Here is a 23,862-nt window from a genome sequence, read left to right as displayed (position 1 = left end):
CTGAGGTGGATAAGTGGCAAAAGTACCAATTTACTTCCTGGATAAATGCTTTTGCCAATAGGGTACTGGGCAAAAGAGGAGTGGCATTTTCTATTGAGTTTTATTCATGTTTCTGACAGTAGCTTGGTATGGTTTGCCTCATTCCTGAGGAATCAAGGAGTTTATGCAACTTTGGATCACAACAGAGCTGTGGTAGGAAAGAAGCACTAAGATGACTGGTCTGGATTACTTTAAAGAATGCACAGCAGTCCAAGTCTGGGTGACTTAGGATATTGTATGGCTAAAATGGAGGCACCTGATCATTCTTGGAGCAGCTGTGTAGCCACTAGGGCTGTGTGAAGCTTTCGTCACTGATTCAATTCAGCAGAGATTCGGCCCAATTCAGCAGCTTAATCTCTGAATCTGAATTGAATCAGGAGACACTTTAATCTCTCTAAATCAAATCAGAACCCTGTGAATTGATTCAGAGAGATTCGGAGAGATTCGATGATTCGGACATAGACACAGCTTTAAATGTTTTTTCTACATACCTCAAGGTACCAGGTGGCTCGTGAATGCTGAGAAGCTTGGGCAGATGGAGCATCCCACGGGAGCATGGGGGGTGTTCCCAGCACGCTCGGTAGCAGACCTAGAAGTGAACCAGAAGTACTTCCAGTCCACTTGCACGTCCCCTGTAAAGTGCACAGGGGACCCCACCCTCGCACCCCTGGCTCTGTGACTGGTGCCTCCTGGGCCCCAGGGGGCACACAGGGTCCCCCCATGGCCAATCGCTGAGCCAGTGGGATGCAGGGCAGGGGGCGCCCATGCACTCAGCAGCAGACTCAGAAGTGGACCATAAGTACTTCTGGTCCACTTCCTGGTCCACCGCCGAGCATGCTGGGGACCCCCGTGTGCTCCTGTGGGTTGCTCTATCCACCCCAGCATCTCAGTATCCATGAGCTGCCTGGTACCTTGAGGTATGTAGAAAAAACATTTAAAGCTGTGTATATGACCAAATCACTGATTCTCTGAATCAGCATCGAATCTTCTGATTCGGATTCAGTTGAATCGAATCAAGACAGTGATCCAAATCAACTAATTGAATCACTGTCCCCTGATTCAGTCCAAATCTCTGAATCTGAATTGAATATGGCCCATTTCGCACACCCCTAGTAGCCACAGAGTCAAGTACATATGAATAATTCTATGCAGTTTAGGTGCCTAAATCCTGGCTAACTCCTGTTTAAGCACTTTAGGAGACTGATTAGCATCACAAGCCATGAACCTTGAGAAGTTAGAAAAATCCTTGGAGAAAAGGGTCTTGGCTCCAGTAAAAGATAGCAAATATAGCACTTTTCCATCCCACCCCTTTTTTTGGCTAATACAGAAAAGGACATTCATAAGACAGTTTACAATTTTGCAGTACATCCAAGCATCTGGTTTACACAGGAAATGAAGAACAATGCCATGCTAGCCGCCTGAACCAATTCAGAGTTGAATGCAAGAGAGTATAATTTACACTACCTGGCACATCATATGAATTTAAGCAAATGTCTTAATTTGGAATCTTCTCCAACTTGCTTGTTTACCTCAAAGAAAAAATTACAAAGGAAAGAAGAATTTAAATCTCCCCGTTAGTTATCTTGGGAGACTTCTGGCTTTTGAGATAGCTGTGCCGAAGTATTAGAAATATTTCAAATGTGCTAAATCTGCTAAACCAGGGACATGTAAAAAAAAAAACAACAACAAAAACACACCTCGCCCAAACGCCAAAACAGAAAAATCGCATTAGTTGCTGCATAAAACTAATGACCTATTCATGGGTTTCCATGGGGTTCAGTGACAAATGATGTCCTCTTTTTAAAAAGGAGGTATTTAGGGCCCAGATGTGGTAAACCAGCCAATGGGAATATAGCTGATATAGCCATGCTGCAAAAAGGAAAGGAGACTTATCTTCCATGAAGAAGTCACTGCTTATATTCATTGTCCCCTTTTCCCACGGATCCCCTAGATCCACAATATTTGAAGGATTTGCTCAATTCCAAAACCTAACAATGCCTTTTCTATGTAAGGCATGATGATCAGACTGCAGGTGAGTCATAAACTACTCATGGTGCTCAGAAGATCAAGCTTACCCTTAATAAAAAACAATGGAGGAGGGGTGGGTAAAATATGGTCCTCAGGCTGTATCCAGCCTACCAATTGATCCTATCTAGCTCACTGGCCACTGCTGGAAGCCTGAGGAGAAAGCCCTGTGCTATTCCACTCTGCCATAGCTGGGGCCAAGGCTGGGCTAGGTCACACAGCATGCAGACTCCTCCCACCCCCCATATTCATTCCCCACCCCTGTTGGCGCTGCGGCTGTGCAGTACTGGCACTGTGGCCACTGGGCCCACACAGGATGGGAAGGACGCAGTGTGCCAAATCACTGGCCCACCTACCCACTATGATGAGCTGCTGCTGCCACAGCGCCACTAGTCTGTGCTGCCCATTGAGGGTGGGGGGACTCAGCCCAGGGCAGCCAACCCCAAGTTTCCTGGTGTGGTCTGGTAGTGGCAGTGGCTCATCACAGCAGGCAGGTGGGTGGGATGGCTACTCAGTACACTGCATCACGCCCTGTCCCAGGGGGGCCTGGATGCTGGCAGCCACTGTGCCAGGGGGGAAATGGATGCAGGGGGGCAGAGGAGTCTGTATGGTGTGCAAGTCAGCCTGGCTGTGGCACAGCGGAGCAGCATGGGTCACAGCCCTCCCTCCCTCAGGCTCCTGGCAGTGGCTAGTGGCCAGATAGGACCAAATGGCATCTTCACTCCCCGCCCCTGCTCCACTGCCCCCCTATCCCTCAACACCTCATCAAAACTCATTAAGTAGCCATCCAGCCCAAATGATTGCCCACCCCTGCTATAGATCATACCTTAAATTGCTAAATCATAATCAAGGAGAGAATACATTGTAGTAAATTCAGCATAAATAGGGGTATTCACTTGCCTTACCTGACAATGTCTACTTCCAGTGTTGTGACAGCAGAGACCACTGAAATCATAGTTCTATGTTATAGGTAAGCATGTGCCAACTTAGTCAGCATAGCAATTTTGCTATAATAATACTATGGCTTTACACTTTCAATCTTTCAGTCTCTCAACTGAGAAGTCCAATTCTTTTTAAATATTTATAAAGCCTAGCTACACTGTGACATAGTCTATGTACTTGCTAGCTATTTTACATGCAGGTAACCAGAGGCACAGAGTCAAAGTGAGACGTACAACTTTGCAGAATCAGCCAGAGAAAAATTCAGATTTAGACTCAGAAGTTCTAAATCCCAAATTTGCTGCTCTAGCAACTAGACAATACTCATTGTAAAACACACAGTTTAAAATTGGTGATCAATAGTAAAAGCAGAGAACAAGAAACAAACGGTTACATCTTACCTGTCCCCAGTCTCCAGTAACCCAGCGAGGAGGTGGACACCGGCCTAAACTACAACGGATGCGGACTGGAGGCTTGCTTTCCTCTTGACATTGTGCAGCTGAAAATGTTTTTGAAAGGTCACTGCTTTTGCACAGAACAATTCGATGCTTGAATCCTGGACCACATTTTGGAGTGCACTGGAAAAACATGCAACCAAGTTTATAACAGCAATTTGACAAGATAGTAAACATTTTAGATATACTCTTATGAAAATGCATCCCCTTGCATTTTTTAAATCAAATCATAACCACAGTTCCCACAAGATCTAATGACAATATCCTCTGTCTATATGCAGATCAGATGCTCACCTATATACATAGATGAGACACTAACATGTATGAATTATATGTGTGCTTTGTATGGAGTATTTTAAAAATGCTCAGACACACCAGGCATTTTTACACATGCTTTGGGGGTGGCGAGGAGCGCTTTAATTAGAGTGGCTCTGAGAGCCACTCTAATTCAAGCACCCAAAGCGTCTTGTGTATCAGCATCCCCACACTTCAAAATGGCAGCAGGGATGCTTTAACTAAAGCTTATTTGAGAAGCTTTAGTTAAAGCACCCTCGCTGCCATTTTGACATGTGGGGACACTAATACACGAGATATGGAGGCTGCTGGACCTTGCTAATTAGTATGCACATAATTACAGAGCATCAGAGCAGTCTCCCTACACCCACAATTCTTTATAAATGAGGGGGCTAGAGATTGATTTCTTCATTATCCCTTTCTTATAGATTTCTTTTTCTACCCTTGATTTCAATCTACTGCAATAAATTACAAACATTTTGACATGTGTTTCTCTGGCTTTTCTGCTGGGTAACTATTTCTCCACATATTTTTTTGCATTATTATCAATAATACATGCTTTACTTCTTGAAGCAAGTTAAATATTTTGAGAATTTGAGTCTGAAACAGAGAGAGAGACTTAATTTTCCCTGCATATACTTTTGCCATATTAAAAAAGCCATAAGGTTATATTTAAGAAATACACCCTGTTGCAAAGTTAGCAAACTACAGTAAGGGTTTCATTGCCAGCAAATATTTCTGAATATGTAGTTCAGAGATTAATGTAAAATTCTTTGGCATATAACAAACCTCAGCAGTAAAGCTTCCATTGACATCCTATATAGATTAGTGAAATATTGGAACTGTAGGGTAATGTATCAAAATGCAACATAAGAAAATTTTCAACATATGGAAACGTGAATATTAGTGGACTGTATAGACATGGGATTCTTGGTCAAGTAGAAAATATCTCTTCTATTATGTGTGATTTTCTTTTCGTCCCTTTTCCAAACTGGTACTATCTACTCTCAAATATAATCTTTCTTCTTTCCTCCTTTGTTGTCTGCTGGTTCTAATAATAAATGGGATAATAATAAAGCAGGCACTTGATTAAAGAAAGTCTGAAGTCCATCCAGCCTTTTCTCCTCGTTCCATTCTTCTCTTGCCCTTTTTTCCTTCCCTGTTTTGTTACTGTCCATTACCTGTTACTAGCATCAGTAGAACACCGAAACAGGGAGAGGATGGGGAAACACATAACAAGGTGAGGGAGACAAAAGGCATCAGAACTTCAAAATTCCACCTAGTGCAGTGAGGGGTTCCTAATATCTCATAAATCCTAATAAGGTATGTCCATCTCTCTCCTGCAAGCTTTTGATTAAGAGATTTGGAAGAATGTTTCTAAATATACACATATGGATTGTCCTAAACCTGGCAAAAGACCAAAACCCCTTTTCTTGTGCACCACTGAAGAACTGCAAGCAAAATTCATGGGTAAATAACCAAAGGACTCCCAAATATAAACAGGGCAGTAAATATCAAAGGGCAGAGAGAAACATATAAGGCCTAGATCCACAAAGGGACACAAGTGCTCTGACATTAAGTAGTCACAAAGGGACATATATACTGAGACCTGTATCTGTTCAGTACTTAATTTTCAGATTCTGGTGCCTGTACCCAGTCTTCAGTTAGATGCCTAGCCACTTGATACAGTACATATGCAGAAATTGGCTCTTTGGAATAAGATGACCAAAAACAGGACGCCTAAATTAGCCAGTAGAGAAATGCCAAGGACAAAGACAGAGGTTCCTCTTAAAGCCCGCCCTCGCTGGGGCTCCAGGGCCATACTCTGAGCTGAAAAAAGACGACACCATTTATTAGGGCTTCCCAGCCTGACATTTCAAAGTATGCCTACTCTTTCTTTCAAAAATGACAGGAACATAGGACAGAAAGGGAGTTCCTGATTCATCAAATCCAGTCCTCTGTTCTCACAGGCACCAGATCATATAATCACTTTCATGAATATATCAACTCCCCACTCCTCTTATTGAAAGGCTGTTGCAGAACCTGACTGCTCTAATGATTAGAAACCTTCTTCTAATTTCCTAGATTTACTCATGGTGAGTTTATACCCATCTGTTCTTGTGCCAACATTCTCCTTTCGTGTAAATAGTTCTTCTCCCTCCCTCATGCTTATTCCCCTGATGTATTTACAGAAAGCAATCATATCCCTCTCGGCCTTCATTTTGCTAGACTAAACAAGCCAAGCTCTTCTAGTCTTGATTCATACTGAAAGGCTGTCCATTTCCATGATTGTCCCAGGAGGCCTTCTCTGCATCTGTTTCATTTTAAGTTCAACTTTCTTGAACACAGGTAACCAGAATTGTGGACTGTGTTTCACATGAGGTCCCCACAGCACCATACACAATGGTATAAATACTTCATTATCTCTAGTGAAACACTTCTCCTGATGTGCCTTAGGCAATATTCCAACTTTATACCTAGAGTTTTGATATCACTGGGGAACCTTTGCCCTGCCCTAAGGATTCAAACCTATGTTGCCTACTTCCCAGGAAAAAGCTTTAAGCACCAAACTATAAGACATTCTGCTATGTGGTAGATGTAAGGAAAGGCATTCTGAACCTCTCCTATTGAAGCTGCTACACTCTGTAGGAAATCATTAAAAATTCATGAGACAGAGAATGCAAGAGTGAGCTTGACTCTCTAGGGCACTCTGCTGGGAGAGAGGAGCCCTGTATATGAGCCTCTGCTCCAAAGGCTGTTTTTATATTTTACCAATGACAATTTAATGTAAAACATATAAACAGGCCTTAGACCGGGGATTAAACCCAGGCATCCCCTTCATAGGTGAATCACTAACCCAGTTAATTCACTCTCGTATACTCTCTCTCATCCACTGAATTTCTTTAAGTATTCAGTACAAAGTAGAACATTGTGAGCAAAAGGAGTCCCTGCCAATTCTGAATAGCCTATAGCCAGGTGATCAGGGCACTTTCTTAAGGGGCTGGAATCATGGGTTAGAATTCCCAGAGGTAGAGGAGGGAATTAATCCCAGATCTCCCAAATCCTGCATGAGTATGCTACCAACTGAGCTATTATGTTAAAAGGGGATACTATCTCTTCTTTGGCAATTCTAGAGACCACACAAGAAAGTGGCATTCTTAGATGGTCTCTAAGAACACTTACCAGCTAGAACCTATCAGCTGATATAAGTAGGAGAAAGCCCAATTTGTGGATCTCAGTGAGATTTGGCTGTGAGAATGGCATTCAGCTGGTGAGCCCAGTCAAGGCTAAGGCACATCTGGGAATACACAGAATCAAAACTTGAAGTGATTAATGAACTTAATATAAAAAAAACACAGGTGCCTAGGGGGGTTAAGTGCCTTCAAGGTAAAGCAAGAGTTAAGGGGGACTTTTAAGGATTGCAGTTTTGGCCTTGGGTTCCTAAAGGTTGCCCGAGTCCCAATTTAGGCACCCAAGTTCTTTTTGTGGATCTGTGCCAAAGTCCTTATCTGAGAAACATGCAGTTGTAGCTACTGGTACTAGCAAAAAATAACATCCTTTAGAAGGAAAAATTTTATTGGAATATAGCCAAAATTCCACAAAATAAGATGAACTACACCCTGTCCCCAGAAATGAAAATGAAGTAAGGAAATAATCAAGTTGCCTACAATAATATTGAATCACCAAAAACCAAAGGCATCGCTAGAACTTAACAAAAAGCATAGGTCTCCAAAGCAAAAGAAAGAAAAATGCCCATATAAACAAAAAACAGGAAATAAAGTTTCCTTTTACTATATGCACTCAGAATTTTTGACTCATTCAATAGGAGGAGGCAACCATGACTAAGGGGGATATGAATGCAAAGGAAGAAATGCATGTGTAAAAATTCTGATAAGTATCCTCCCAAGAAATCCCTATGGCAATTTTGGCTGTTTTGAGTTTATTACCTTGAGATACTTTGAATACATATGAAAGACAACCACAAGTTATTTTTTTTAATTTCAATATATGATTCTCTGCTTTGCCTAAATACCTTTAGATTATCCCATCAACCTAAATATATATTCACTCTTTCTACCTTTTAAAATTGCATTTTGTAAATTACCTCCAGTTTTCTATTACTGATTGTGTGAATGGAGGATGCTTAAGAGAGGCGGGGAAAGTTTTATGATAATTTCTTCACAAAGTAAAACTGCTTTTCTTTCTTCACTAGTGTCAGAGTGATAGTGAAGCCATGATGGTCCAGAAATAATGTAAGACACAAGGACTTCTTAGGGTGAGATCTTTTAGTGGATGAACTGTTTTTTCTAATTTCTTAAAAACCTTGTCAGAAAACCCATCAAGATCAGTGGTTTTGACAAAGGTCTGAAACTATTTGGGGTGAAGAAATTCCTATTTCAAGACATAACACACGCAAACATTCACAAGGCTAGACATAAAAGACATGAAAATCTACTGAAGCTGCACATATTACTAGTCCCAGATATAATGGATTAGCTAGAATATACAGAGACAGTCAAAGGTGCATATTAAATGCAACATACTATCTGGTTCTATAATTTATCTCATATATTTCTATTATATTGCTATAGTGTCTGGAGGCCCACTCAGAATCAGGACCCAGTTGTTCTAGACACTGGTTCCAACAGCCTTAAACATGTATCCACGCTATGTAAGTGACATAAGAAAGGGTTTTCTATCTATCTCCTCATTCACTTGCTTTCATCCTCTAATCATCCCCTTTCCTGCTTCCCTTCTCAACTCACCCTCTTTCCCAAAATCATGGATAAATCTTTAAATAGATAGTATACACTTGTAAATCTGTAAAGGAGAGTGGGGAGCCCAGTTTAAATGGCTCCTAATTTTTGCTTCTCTGCCCTAACCTTACCATGCTACTTCTGGTCATCTGTTTGAAGTCCAGGGGTGAGGATCTGCCCTCCTAGTCTGTAATGATGGCAGGACAATACTGGGAGCAAGAAATGCACCGTAATACATGTTTTACAAAATGACTGCATAATTTTAGGGTTTTTAAAGACCTGATTCTATATAAAGAGAATTTGGAACAGGGAACTTACAGTATTCAGTATGTAAACCAAATGCCTTCTTAGGTAATAGACACCGATAGCATCACCATGAAGGGCCAATTATATCCCACAGTTCTTTGCACACTGCCATGCAAATAATATGGATTGCATTATGAAATTCAGTGTTCAATGAGATGGACCACAGCAGCTCCACAGTAGCACACAGAACCATACTTTAATACTTTATGACTGGAAGTGGCATACATGTGGCAAAGAGAATCTGGAGATGGTGTGGAACTAGTGGATCTGTTCTACCCCAGTCCCAAATGGCCTCTTCCATAGATGGGTGCTTGAAGAACTTCCCCAGCCTTATTTCCAAATGCTGAAACAGTTAATTGGAGCTAAAGGCAGTTGTAAGTAAAAGATCTGGGCAACTAAACACCCACTATCTGACTTCACAGTTTGCAAGATATTAGAATTAATTTGAAGGAAAGAATAATTAAAGATATAAAAATAAATAGAAAATGGGATAAAACACAACATGGATTTACTAGAAGTAGATTGTGTGAGGTTAACTCAAGATGTTCCTTCAGTAAAATAAATGATTTTTAGATATGGGAAATGCAGTAGAAGCATCTCTCACAGTGTTACCTGGGAAATTATTAGAGTAACTGGGGAAAACAATAATTAGAAAAAGAATTGTAAAATGGGTAAGAAACTGGAGAGATGACAACAGAATATCTTGGAAGGGGAAGTATTGGGTTGGAGGGAGGTATTTACTAGAGGTCCTCAAGAATCAGTCTTGGGGCACATTTGATTTAATATATTAACTTTTGGGAGAATCAGTAGGAATGTGTTAGCGAAGTTTAAAGATACCATAAAGTTAGGAGGAGTTATTAATATAGAAGGAGCTCTGACACACAGGAAAAATGGATTGACCTTTGAGTACTGGAAGAATAGAAACAAGATGAAATGTCATAGTATACAATGCCAGGCTATGCACTTAGAAACTAATAACATGATTTTCTGCTATAATACAGGAGCTCATCAATAAGAAATGACCCAGAAGGATCTGTGTGTAGTGGTTGATCACAAGATGAATGAGTCAGTAGTGTGATGCAGCTGTGAAACAGGCAAATACAGTTCAAGGTTGAGAGGGGATATAATTGCTCTCTATAAATGAAACAAGTAGCGGGACATCTGAGAGGTAGAAGAACTATTTAGGCTAAAGGATGAAGTTGGTACAAGAATTGGCCATGAACTGGCCATAAATATATTTAGGTTTTTAACTGTTGGAGTAGCACCATTCTGGAACAGCTTCTTTATAGGAGTAATGTGAAAAAATATAGTATCTAAAATCGTATGGGACTGGACATAAAGACCTAGGTGAATCCCTTCTATTTCTATATTCATAACTTAGAGAAATCTTGAGGTTTCTCAAATATAAGTTGGGGACTAAATCAGAATGGGAATATCAAGAGTTCTGAAACACAAGAGTCACAGAAGATACACAGCCATCTTTACTCCCTTCCAGGTGGTGTTTGTTTGTGCACTTTTATAATTCAATTCAGAACAAGGATAAGTCAACTTCTGTTTTCCTTGCATTGGTTCACATCATTGTACTGGTTCATTCACCCATAATTACGCTAATATATTAAGAGATAGGGCCATATATATTAAAAGTTATGTAAGGGCTAGTAATCTATTTTTCATAAACAAGGGGTGCTAGGGATCAATTCTTAGTTTCACTTCTCATGTCTCCAAGATAAACTCTAAATTCTATGTCTCTAAATTCTATAAATTTAAATCTAATTCTATAAATACGTCTAAATTCTGTAACTTCTATATGTCTACCTGTTTACTGTTGGAAAAAATGGCATTTTTTGGTACACTAAAAATCATTATATCCTCTTTTCCGCTATATTTTCATACAGAAGTCCCTAGAAATTAGAATCTCTTTCTATACCTATATAACTACACTTCAATGGTCCAAATCAGATGGGAACCTTTATGGACCCCTGCTCTTGGAGCTTCATTTTTAGACAGCAAACAGCAATAGGAAATTCATTTACATTCACTGGAAGGAACTTGTGACTTCCTCATTGTCAATGTATTAAAATGCTAATCCGTGAAATTTCCTTACTTCTGACCAGTCCAAAGCGACCCACTGAGGTGGACAAGACTGATTGTTACAGGGTTCTTTTTCGATAGGCCTGTGTGTTAAACAGTTGGCATTGTCCAGTGTCTCCTCCTCAGAAGGTCCAATCTTTCTGATACAGAGAACAGTCCGTGAACGCGTTCCACCATCACAGGTCTTACTACATTCTGACCAATCTCCTATAAACCATCTGCAGAAAGAAAAAAATTAGAAACATTGCATTTCATGAATGTAACAGATTTAAGCACACAGATTCTGAACTGTTTCCATGAATAATCTTAAATTATTGCCAGTAACACAATCTTCTCAATGAAAAAATATGGGTACTGACACAGTCTTTTCACTATACATTTTTAATTAAAAGTAATTATTTAATCATAAGCAGCACTGCAACCATTATCTCCAATAATAGTGACATTTTGCATTTTTCAAGAGGTTCATTGTAAGACCAGTAGTCAAGAAATGTGATTCTCCATTGTCCTGGACATTGTGCATCGATCACACTAAAGTGAGTGGGAAGTGAATCTAATATCAATATTCTGGCTTAGAAGAATTCTACAAAAACTCCGTATTTACTTTTCATCAATCTAAATGTCTGTACAATGTGCAGAACATCAGAAAATCAAACCCAGGTACTATGAGTTCTATAACTGATTTTGCCACACACTTGCTATGTGATCTTGGGAAAGTCATTTACCACTCTCTTGGTTTGGTGTCCAGAAATATAAAATTGAGTATTCATTCACATATGACACACATCTTTTTCCCCAAAAATTAGCTGCTGGAAACTGTGGGGGCGGAAGCAGACAGCTTGATTCTGTGGGAGCCAAACTGCTCGGCTCTTTTTCAGCTGGGTGGGCAGCCAGTGGTCCCTGCTGAGTAAGCAGAGAGACCACCCAGCTTTAATAAGTGGGGCTGAGCAGTTGGGCTGAGCCAACAGATTCAGCTACTGAACTCAAATTGGGTGGGCACTACGACCTGAAGGTAGGGGGTTAACAGAGCAGCCACAGGTTTTAATTCCACCTTCCTACTGAAGTTGCCTGTGTTTTCCCTGCAACAATACAATGCTTATTGCTATTTTCAAGGAAAGATCTTTTTTTGTATTCCACCTTCTGAAAACAAGAGGCATGTCTTATATGGGGATGTGTGGTACTTGAGAATATAGGATAGATTCTGTGAGGCTTAATTCACGAAAGATTACAAAACACTTTAAAATATCTTCATAGACACATAATTTCCAGATATTAGAAATGCAAACACTGTTAATCACAATTCATTATATCAGCAACAACCCGCAAAATATTTTTCAAAACTTAATCATTGCAGCAGATCTGCTGGTGGAAACTCACGGTGTTGGTGTACAAAAGGAGATGTTAGGAGCTATGGAATATTGCATGGCCAATTCATGCTACTTGGTGCTGCTGCAGAGTGGGATGAGGCAACTAGAATGTATTGACAAATCTGCATTTGTAAAAGCTACACTACACTGGATATAAATATTGAGAACACGTGTCAAAATATAACAGTAAAAAATATTGCAGGGATGCTGTAGTTACCCTCAAAACACGGTCTACAAATCTAGAAACTTCAGTGATAGGTGAAGCTTAGATCAAAACACAAAAAGGTATGAAAAGATATTATTGGAGCAGTCAAACAATTCTATGTTCAATTGGTGATGACTGAAGAAACAAATGGGGGGGAGAATCTAATTTATTTTAAAAATCAGGTTAATTCAATCTGGTACCAGAAGCACTCTATTATATAAGTTGAGTTTGCAATAATATAAGCACTGATAACATTCTTGACATGAAATTTACTTAAAATCTCTGGTATGTACTGTCAACCTTAACTCCATCTTAAGGGCAAAACTCAAATCAGACCTAATTACAGTAGTTACAACAGGTATTTCCATCATAACCTAATTTCCTACAATGAATAATCAGTTCTCTACAGGCCAGTTTGTCTGAAATAACAAAAAGTTTGATCAACTTTCAGCAATACTTGCTTTCAATGTTTTATTTTTAAAACAGACTCTTGCTCTTGTTTTTATTTGAGAATGCCTGCCAAGTGTACAAATTATTATTTTATTTGATCTTTCATACATAAAAAAAGACTTGAAACTATCAGTTCCATTTTTGGTAATAAGAAAATTAATATACACCCAGACTGACAACCTTGAGACCAATTTGTTCTCCCTAATTCAGTGTGAAATACCGGAGATACTCATTTCCAAAAAATGAAGATTTTAATAAAAACAACATCTGAGTTATAAATGGGACAGCATCAGCACCACAAGCTGTGATTTCATTAGATCAGACATACTAAGCAGCGTTGGGACTGATCAAGACGACCTTCAAGGAAAACCCAGATGCTGCAGGAAGTGGTTTTGATGATTTAGTAGCTGGCATTTTTCCTTATGAGTCATTACTAAACCCATGCTCCAGCATACTTTTAGATGACAGTAACTATACTAATGGAGGGATAATCTTTTGAAGAAAACACAATGAAGATTCTGACCACTTGTGTCCATTAAAATACTCGAGGCACTTATGAATTTGACTAGGCTACTCATATTACTAAATCTACTCTTTCCAACTTGGAAAACAACATTCTATTTACCCACTGACATACAATATCCTACAAATCTTGTCCTAAAACATTTTTCAATGTTCTTAGTCAGTATTGAACAGCTACCATATTGTATCTCAAAGGCAGCAAATTTTTAGTGGTAACTGAACTAGATTTTGTGTCTTGTATGCAAATTTTTATGGTGCTTTGGGCTCTGAAAGGAGGGGGTTAAGGTAAAATTTCACAACTATTTTTATTACAGTAAGTGCATGCCATCAAACACATTATTCTTATTACAGATGGGTTCAAGCTACAAAATTCATGTAACAGTAAATGACAGAATTCTTAGGTGCTTAGGCACCTGGGTCATATTAACAAAGGACATGCCACAATGGGGAGGAGGAATCCTGAGATAGCATAACACTAACACAATAATGTTCTTTCCCACTCCTATTCCAGTGACCATGATAGAGCAAAAAGAGTGTAGCCAGGGCATACCTGCATTCCAGAGATCCTTGGCTGCCAGAGAAGGCCATTGCAGACAAATGCAATTCAGAACCCTTTGAGGCTGCTTTGGTTGCATGGAGGGCCAAATCAACCTGTATTCAGTCCTCAGAGTAGATGGAATTGGCATAAAGATATAAAATTATCTTTGCACTACCCTCAGCTGCTGCAGGGATAGTAACAGTGAAGCTTAAGGATCTGAGCCAAGAACTTTTTGCAAAATTTGGATGCTAAAAGATGTTTGGATTTTAAAAACACCTGCCAAACTGGAGTGTGTTCTGATCTGAGGTTTTAGTGTGGGCCTGTCTCTAGATCTTGTTCCAGTGAATCTGTTGGCTTGTCTTTTAATACAGCACATCATGTACACAATAATTTGAATGTTTGGCAGAATATTTGTTATCAAAGATTGCTTAGTGTTGCTATTTAGATTCTCGCCATAACATGAAAGAGACAGTATGGCAATTTAACACTTCAAAGTAATGTACAGAAACTTTCAGAAGAAAGTGAAATAATAAATAAGCGTGGTAGAAAGGAAAAGGAAGGAAAGAGGCAATACTTAGGCATGTAGAGGAGCTTCTACCTATCTCAGATGAAAGCGTTCCTTCTTCCCTGACCTGGTTTCTCATTCTTTAGAAACTCAATACAATTTTCATTGTCCACACCCAAAACTCTGAATTAGTCACAGGCTCCAGTGGAAGCCAATACCCAGCTACTGTAGTTCTGCATATGAGAATAAACCAATATAGCAAAAACAGTGCAAAATTCAGGCTGCATTCCTTCTTCCTTACATACTATTCTCTCTCATCAAGCACTTCTGAGTAGACTTCTGTAAGTTCCTATAAGAAATCATACTATAATTCCCCCTTTTGTAAAGCTATTTACCCTAACTTCTCTTTTGTCAAATTTATTTGAGGTACAAAAATAAAATCTGAATACCATAATTGACAACATATATGGGCAGAGTGCCAAAAACATCTGCAAACTCAACTTGTAAGATGCTGGTGTGCCAGGGGTGGACGGTGAGGAAGCTGTGAGGGGCCTGATCCTTGTTGTGGCGATGCAGCCTCGGCCCCTTCCCTGCCATCCACCCCAGGGTGTGCATGCACCCATTGCCAGCAACAAGCTGAGCCAGGGCTCTGCAGACCCCAGTGCACACACTTGCAGCTTCCCCGCTGCCTGCCATGGTTGGTCTTTGCTCTGGGAAGGCTCCTGCTGCCTACAACTGAGTCTGGGGATGCTGCAGGCAGCTGCACTAGGGGCCATGGAGCCCTGGCCTAGCTCATTGCTAGTGGCAGGTGCACGCCTGCCTTGAGGTAAATGGCAGAGAAGGAGCTGAGGCTATGCTGCCATATAAGGATTGGGCCCCTCACACTTCCCCCACCATCTACCCATCCAAAATGCCTTCACATGCCACACACTCTGGCATGTGTGCCAGGGCTGGCTACCCCTGGTCTACATTTATCACACAGACAACTAGAAAAGGACAGATACAGTGGCAAGCATTAAAAGAAGACCCCAAGATTGCAGGGCCAGTAGATCTAACTTTGAAACCAGGAAAGATATTGTAACATATTTTCATCCAATCAGTTTGGAGCACCTAGAGAGTAACAGATGATAAATAACAGACAACATAGAGTTATCAAGAGTAAGTCAAGGCCTAAATCAACCTGATCTCATTCTATGACAAAATGACAAGTTTTGTGGATAGGGAGAAAGCACTGTATATGATACATCTTGAATTTAGTTGGACTAGTAACATTCTCACCCATTCTCATAAGCAGGGATCTGGGTTTTCCTTTCACTGTGGAAAAATGCAGTAAAACCTGGTTTTCTAATTTTAAGGAGAAAAACCTGGATTTTCTCCTTTAAAGGCAAAGAACACAGGAAATTCCCCTTGCAGGATTTCCCCTTGCAGGCTTAAGGAGAAAAACCAGGATTTTCTCCTTTAAAGGAGAAAAACATGGGAAATGATGGGTTTCCTCTTGCAGGCTGGCAGAATGTGTGTGCATGCACACATATGCACACATATACATGGCTGTCAGCAAGCCTGGAGAGCAGCTCCCCATGGTAAGTGGGCAGGGGGGAAGGAATTGAGCTCCCCATAGTAGAGGAGGGAGGGATGGAATTGGGTAGGGCTAGGACTGGGAATGCTGCCCAGCTGGGGTGCTACATGGGGCCCAGAGCCAGAATGCATGGCCACAGGGACAGGGCAGAGAGCAGGATGTGGCTGCAAGTAGGATGAGGGTTGGTTCCCTGCTGCTACACATGCTCCGAAGGGAATTGGGGGCATGTGCCCCCCCAGATTTGTACATGGGGCAGATGCACACTGCCCACTGTGAGCTCAGGCTCCCTGCCCTGCTGCCCTTCCTCTGGGGCTTCTGCAGCCCAACAAGTGGGACTCAGCACAGCATGGCAGAGTAGGGTGGAGAAGTTCAGTGCTACTGCAAGACCCATGGCACCATGGTGAGGTACCCCCTGCCCATCTGGCAATACCAGGTGTAGCAGCATGGAGTTGTGCCCCCTGCTGCTGGGCAGGAAGAGGGCACCTCACCGTGGCAATGTGGGGCTCCCACTGATGGCACTGAGCTTCCCTGCCCAGTCCTGCTCTGACCTGCTGCACCAGGTCTCACCCACCAGGCCACGGTGCTGCCGGGGCAGGGCAGTTGGGCAGGGAGTTCTGAGCCCATAGCAGGAAGCCCGCACCTGCCCCGCCGCCCATGGGCTCATCTCCGACCATGCCACCTGTGGGGGAGGGGGGCCTGGGCTCCGGGTTCCACACTCCACTGTACCACAGCAGCTGCTGCCTCCCACAAGCAGCAACTGGGGCTCTGGTGCTGCTGGGGGGACAGGGGGCTACGGCCCCAGGTCTCTGACCCTGTCACCCTGGCAGCTGGGGGCCCCCTCTGGCAGGGCTGAGGGACTGGAGGACTGTGGGTGGGGAGTGAGGGGCCTGCATTCTGGTGAGCAAAGGGGGCAGGGGGAGCTCTGATTTTCCATGATAAAAAACCCAAAATCAAATGCCAAAATGTATTAGATTTCAGAATTTATTTTATTATAGTGATTGAGGCACTGGTAGGCTTCCAAACTGCTTTAAAATTGTAAATATATCAATAAAACATTGTGTTCAACTGAAACATATATATGTATATAGTGGCATTTCACTTAAATCATGGATTTTGGGGGTTTTAATTAGAGAATTTGCAATTTTTATCAGATAATTTGCAATTTTTAAACACAGAAAACCAGGATCCCTGATAAATAAGCTATGAAAATACAGTCTAATGAAGCTATTATGAGGGGGGAATATAAATAGTTGGATAAATGGGTTTCAACAAGCAGTCATCATTGGTCAATGTCAAACTGGGAAGAGGCATCATATGGAGTTCTCAAGGCATCTGTTCACTGTTCTGGGTCCAATGGGGGTTCACTGTCTTCATTAATGACTTGAAAGATAGAATTGGGTATAATCTTAGTATATCTGTGGATGACACAAAGCTGTGTAGGGTTTTAGACATTTTAAGGGACAGGATTAAGATTTAAAATTAACTTAACAAATCAGAAAATGGTCTGAAATACACAGAATGAAATACAACAAATACAAGTTCAAAGTACTACTACACATAGGAAGAAAAAGCACATGAACTAATACAAAATAAAGAAATATGATAAGGCAGTATTTCCTTATTTTTGGAAAAGGATGTACTGCAGAAAAGGAACTGGGAGTTATAGTGGATAGCAAGCAAAATATGAATGAACAATGCAATATTGTTGCAAACAAGTAATAGTATGCTTGGATGAGTTAACAGGAAAGTTGCATACAAGTCATAGGTTGTGATTCTTCCAAACTATTCAGTGCTGGTGAAGCCTCATATGGAGTACTGTGTCCAGTTTTGGACACTGCACTTCAAGAAGGACTGGAAAAATTGGAAAGAATCTAAAAGAGAGCAACAAAAATTAGAAGGCTACAAAATAAAACATATGAGGACTAGTTGAAGGAATTTGGTCTTATTTAGACTAGAGAAGATAAGAATGAATGGTGATCTAATTACAATCTTAAAATACAAAAAGGATTATTATAAAGAGGTTGACAGTTGATTTTTCTTTGTGTCTAGAAGGGACAGATTAAGAAATAATGGGAATAAATTCTAAAATGGCAGATTTAAGTTAGATATTATGAAAATTTTTCTAAATATGAGGGTGGTTTAAGCATTGGAACAGATTATCTAGAGAACCTATGGAATCTCTATCATTGGAAGCTTTCAAACGGAGATTTCTCAGTGTGGTGCTCATATTCTTAGCTCTGCAAATCAAATGAATGGTGTGGAGCTGGTCCATAGTCTTGATCAGTCCCCACACTGCCCCCACAAGCCTGGATCAGGCCCCAGAGCCCTGCATCACTTCCACCCAGCTGGAGTCTAATCCTGGCTGGGTGTGGATGGAGTGGGGCCCTGGAACCCAATCCAGGCCAGGGAGAGGCAACACAGGGCTCTATAGTGCCCCCACCCAGACAGGATCAGGCTGGCAGGGTAAGAGGGCTGTGCCTTCACCCATCTGGGATTGGACTCTGGTGGCCCCGCACTGTTCCCACCCAGACAGATACTGTCCTGCATGTCCAATAGCGCACAGGGCTATGGCCTGTGGGACTTCCCACAGGACTCATTAATCTAGCCCCCACAGGATCCATAGGGAACCTCAAGGGCTGGATTACATGGCTCTGGGGCCAAATCTGGCCTGCAGGCTGGGAGTTGAATGCCCCTGGTTTAGATAAGTAATCTTGCCTTAAGCAAAGAGTTTGATTAGATGACCTCCTGAGTTCCTTCCAATCCTATATTTTTATGATGAAGACCAAATCTTTCACCCCTTATTTCTATACAAAATATTATATGTACCCTGCAGATGGTTTGATGTTGGTGTGACTGTAAGTCTTTGTAGCAACTACAGAAGATGCTTTGAACTTGACTGTTCTGTGGTGTTTTGAGATCATATTCTGTTATCATTTGGCCATTGTCCTGTGTTCCTTTCATGTCCTACTGATCAAATATTACAGGAGCTTATCTTTCATCTCCCTCCATGCTCATGCTTTTACCTTGTCAGAGAAGGCAACTATTTTTGCAGTTCAGGTGAAAGGTATGCCTAGCCAGTGCAATGTTACATGAATATCAGCTTGTTTGTGTAACAAAAGTAGTAGGTTTTCTAGAACACCCTGAAAAAATTGTTTGATCTTGGTAATCCCCTGGCTGAAGAGCAAACATAGTGCCCATCTTTAAGAAAGGGAAGAAGAAGGACCTGGGAAATTACAGACTAGTCAGTCTGACCTTGATACTTGGAAAAGATTGTGAAGCAGGTCCTCAAGGAACCTATTGTGAAGCACATAGAGGAGAACAAGGTAATCAGAAACAGCCAGCATGGATTCACCAAGAGCAAGAAAGTCAAGCTTGAGCAACCTGATTTCCTTTTATGATAAGGCTACAGGCTCTGTGAATGGGGGGAGAGCATTGGAGATAAGAAAATCCACCCAAGACAAAAGTGCTGTAGGATGGATACTGGTTGTACTATTATATTAATCAAAAGTAGTCCTCAGTGGCTCAGAATCTAGTTAGGGGAGGTATCAAGTAGGGTTCTCTAGGCGTCTGTCCTAGCTTTGGTTTTGTTTAACATCCTCATGAATGATTTGGACGATGAGACTGAGTGCACTTAGCAGATATGTAGATGATACCAAGTTGGGTAGAACTACAGACACTCTGGAGGGTAGGACTAGGACCCAAAATGACCTGGATAAACTGGAAAAATGGTCCGCAATCAATCACATGAGATTCAGCAAGGACAAATACACAGTCCTGCACTTGGAATAATTACATGCATAAATATAGATTGGGGAATGATTGGCTAGGCTGCAGTAATGCAGAGAAGGACCAGGAGGCTTACAGTAGACCATAAGCAGGTTGGACAGGCACTTGGTTGTGATAGTTTCATCCAAGATGATCCTGCTTCAAGTAGGGAGCTGAACTAGATGATCCTGTGAGGTCCCTTCCAGACTTCTGGGAACTAGACATTGTTGCAAGCTACTACTATGACCATCATAGACAAAAAAAAAAGGAAGCATTTTAGCAGGTTTGTTTCCTCTGATCCTAAATTGTGAGAGGTCTTTAGCTTTTCACTCACAACAGGCTTTGGCTCCTGCCTGTGTCTGTCCTTTTAGTTGTGACTCTCTTCTACTACCATAACCCCAGCATTAGTACAGCCAGCTATAGACCTCAAAGCTGTTTTTTGTCTTGACATCAAGCAAGTACCAAGCAGCACTGTAGGCATCCAGTGGAAGAGTTTCTCCATTAATGAAAGAATATTTTTACAGCTTTCTTTAATGGAATATATTCTGCTTAGCCACCTGACTGGCTGTGGTGATGCCATGAAATGACTGAATTCCTATTCCTGAGTAAACTCAGTGCAAGTAAGCTGAGGTCTGTTGTTTGTAACTACACAGGTTTGGAAAACATACCTGCTAAAATGCTTCATTGTTATGTCTATGATGGTCACTGTGGTAGCCTGCAACAGTGTCTACTTCCCAGAAGTCTGAATAGTAGTACAATAATGAAGTAATCTGGTTTGTGGTGAAAAGGTCTGTTCCTACTTTTCTCGAGGCTTGTTGGGAAGGCTTGTCAATTTTCACAGCTTCTTCCTATTGCCTGGCCTCCATTTCCCTTTATATTACAACTGTCACCAGGCTCCAGATATCTTTGGTTATATTAGGCAGTATATGGGATCTTTAGCTTTCCCGAGACATTCTTCTGTTATGGAATAGTTCTGACATATTTTTGAGAGAATTTCTGTTCTCAATGACCTGGGTATTTTGATTGTGTTATAGTATAACTTGAAATAGGCTTTGTTGCTCACAATTTTTCTTTCTTCCCTTGCACAAATCTGTGTCACCTGGCACAATAATTGATACCCAACTTTATATTTGTCATTTAATTTTCTGCTTGCCTGTGTGGTTCTTGTTTTGCATCTGATGCTAGTCTAAGCTTTATAAACCATTTATTTTTCCTGTTTTGCATTGCATTAATGGCATAACTGTGCAAAATCTCATCCTCTGAGTCATGGCTTACTTCTTTAACATGTTTCAGTTTTTCATCTGCTTTTCTTCTTTGAAAACTTTGGTACAATGATTCACATATGGGGCATTTTCCATTATCATGTGTATACCCACAAAACCACAGGTCTTCCTTTGCATGTTCCTTGTCTCTTTTGATTTAGATTTGTGTATCTGCTTTTACAAAAATGTTGGTGTATTTCTCCTTGTAATGTAATGCCTTCTCTGTGCTATTTGATGAATTATCTCTGTCGACTCTGCTTACATTCTGCATTTGGATGTGAGCTTTCTTGCTAGCTTTGCACATGTCTGTAACAGCTGACAGAGTTAATGTGGGCTCCCTGAACATTCTCATACATGCTACAACATTTTCTGTCCCTATTACAACTCTAGCACAAACTTGTTCACCTTTTAAAATTTAAAAATCATGTGAATCAGCCATGTTGCATCGTTTGGCAAGCCTATTGCTTCTCCGTCATATTATTTTACACTTGTTACAAAGATAATTTTTACATATGACATGTGGGTTGAAAACACTTTTGGAACGCTTCTAGGATTTTGTGTGGGCCAGCTGCTGACATGTGCAGATACTGTTGAAGCATGAGGCAAGGTTTACCCAATACACTCACAGTGATGAGCTTTAATGTGTTCATTTATATCCAGTTCTGTTGCAATTTAATAGTTTTTCTCCTGCCATCTAAAGAAGGTCCAGTTGCTACATGTACCCCTTTCATGTCCATTTGCCAGACAGGAATCTGGCAGGACATCTATTTTTCCCATCCCTCCACCCCCACTTCACAATTCTGATTTCATACACCTCACTTCTGAAGAAATACTCAGTGTATAAGCTTCAAGAATTAAAGCCAAGACACTACAATATTCTGGCTATATCCCTCCAAATCAAGTACTTAATGAAAGTAAACTTAACTCTTATTATACATGCAAGTACTATACATACAAGTACTTAATGAAAGTAAACTTAACCCTATTATACATGCTCACACTGCAGTGATCCTGTTTGGGAATTTGACTACTATAACATCCAGAGTCTTGCAGGATCAGTCCCACAATAAATCTCTGACCCAGTGGTGTAACAAGCTGAGCTGGTGCCTGGGGCAAACCCTATGCAGGAGTGGGGCACGTGGATCCAGATGCATGGAAAGGGCTGTGAGCTGTGAAAGTGGTGGGGGAAAGGAGGCACAGGGCACACAGGTTCTGAGAACAGGGAGAAGTGGAGGGCATCTGTTCTGAGAGGTGGGGGGCATGGAAAGGTAGGAGAGCTGGGGCAGTAGCCCAGGAGCTTCTAAACAATCCCAGCTGGGATGCATGTGTGCTCTGCCCACCCAGCTATTGCTCTTAAAGGAACAGCAGGTGGGAACTGCTTCAGAGTTCCCAGCGGGGCAGTTCTACCAGGATGTGAACTCTACAGGGGTGGTAGGCAATTCCAGAACCCCTCCTAACTTAGTGCCCAGGGAGGTGTCCCTCTCGCCCACCCCTACTTATACTACTGCTCTGACTTTCTCCTTGTCAGCCTTACGCAAGAAGAATGCCTTGTTTCATTCTGAGGGCTCCAACTGCAATTACACTTTCTTGGGCTTTTAGATAGTTGGGGCCTCCCTCATTCAGTTATACACTCCTTTGTCAGAACTGCAGGATCTTGAGGTGATAAAATTATTGCAACAAATATAAGCAGGGAACACTGAACAGCAGCCATAGTTACAATCAGGAAGAACCATGCTGGAGCAGCACAGGTCAGAGACAGGGATAAGCTGTAAACCAAAAGAGAAGATCCTAATGAAAAAGGTAAGTAAAGAAACTGTGGGGATTGCCCACTAATTGAGAGGGCTAAGGCTAAATAATAAGAACTGGAACAGTAATGCATCCTGTTCCAGCACTAGATAAAAGAGTTGTGAACAGCAGAGACTCTGGATGAGACCAAAAAAAGCAACCAAATCTGCTGGCAGGATGAGTTGGAGCTTACCTAGCACTTGATTGGTAACATAGGTAAAGTGAGCTGTTCGCCCGAGGAAGAAAAGAGGGAATATTTATCCACAAGCCTAATTGAGGAAGTCCTGCCAAGTCTTGCTTCAGGCAGCATGGAAAACTTTTACAATAACAAGGGCTTGTGTGAAGCATTTGCTGTCAGTTTTGGGGTGGAGAAGCAAGCAGTTGTTCAACTTCATTCAGTCCTTGGCACAAAGGAAGGAGGCAGATAAGACACTACCGAGTTTCACTGAAGATCTGCAGTGGCAAAGAGACAGTGTGGGACAGTGAAACTGAGCACCAGACTAGTTTATGAGATGGGATCTGAACAGGAAATAAACAAAGCCAGAGGGCCACCCACGTACATTATAGGCTTGTGCCTATTGGTCCTCATCCTCCCAAGGGGTGCCTTTCTGAAGAGTTGCTCCCCTAGATCATGGTGTTTGCCCCTGAAATACTTGTAGTCGGCTATCAAGTCACCTCTCAGTCTTCTCTTACTCAGACTGAACAAACCCAGTACCCAGAGTCTCTCCTCACAGGGCCTATCCTCCAGGCCCCTGATTATGCAGGTGGCCCTTCTCTGTACCCTTTCAAGTTTATCCACATCCTTCTTGAAGTGCGGTGCCCAGAACTGGAGCTGTGGCCTCACCAACGCCAAATAGACAGGGAGGAGCACCTCCCTGGATCTACTGGCAACACGTCGGCTGATGCACGCCAGACTTCTATTTGCCCTGCTGGCAACTTCATCGCATTGTTGGCTCATATTCATCTTCTGGTTGATTGTCA

General features: G+C 41.5%; 1 protein-coding gene across 1 annotated transcript in view; it reads right to left on the bottom strand.

Annotated features, from left to right (window-relative positions):
• Nucleotides 1-23,862, bottom strand: part of ADAMTS6 (ADAM metallopeptidase with thrombospondin type 1 motif 6) — a 345,170-nt gene that overhangs the window by 22,201 nt on the left and 299,107 nt on the right. The window contains exons 22-23 of the mRNA XM_025216768.1: nt 10,920-11,124; nt 3,405-3,581 (exon numbers count right to left, since the gene is read on the bottom strand). Coding sequence (XP_025072553.1) covers nt 3,405-3,581; nt 10,920-11,124 — 382 coding nt within the window. The remainder of the gene's footprint in view (nt 1-3,404; nt 3,582-10,919; nt 11,125-23,862) is intronic.

This window comes from Alligator sinensis, unplaced genomic scaffold, assembly GCF_000455745.1.
Source record: "Alligator sinensis unplaced genomic scaffold, ASM45574v1 scaffold346_1, whole genome shotgun sequence".
In the NCBI taxonomy this organism is placed as follows: domain Eukaryota; kingdom Metazoa; phylum Chordata; order Crocodylia; family Alligatoridae; genus Alligator; species Alligator sinensis.
This window is presented reverse-complemented; position numbering and strand designations above follow the sequence as displayed.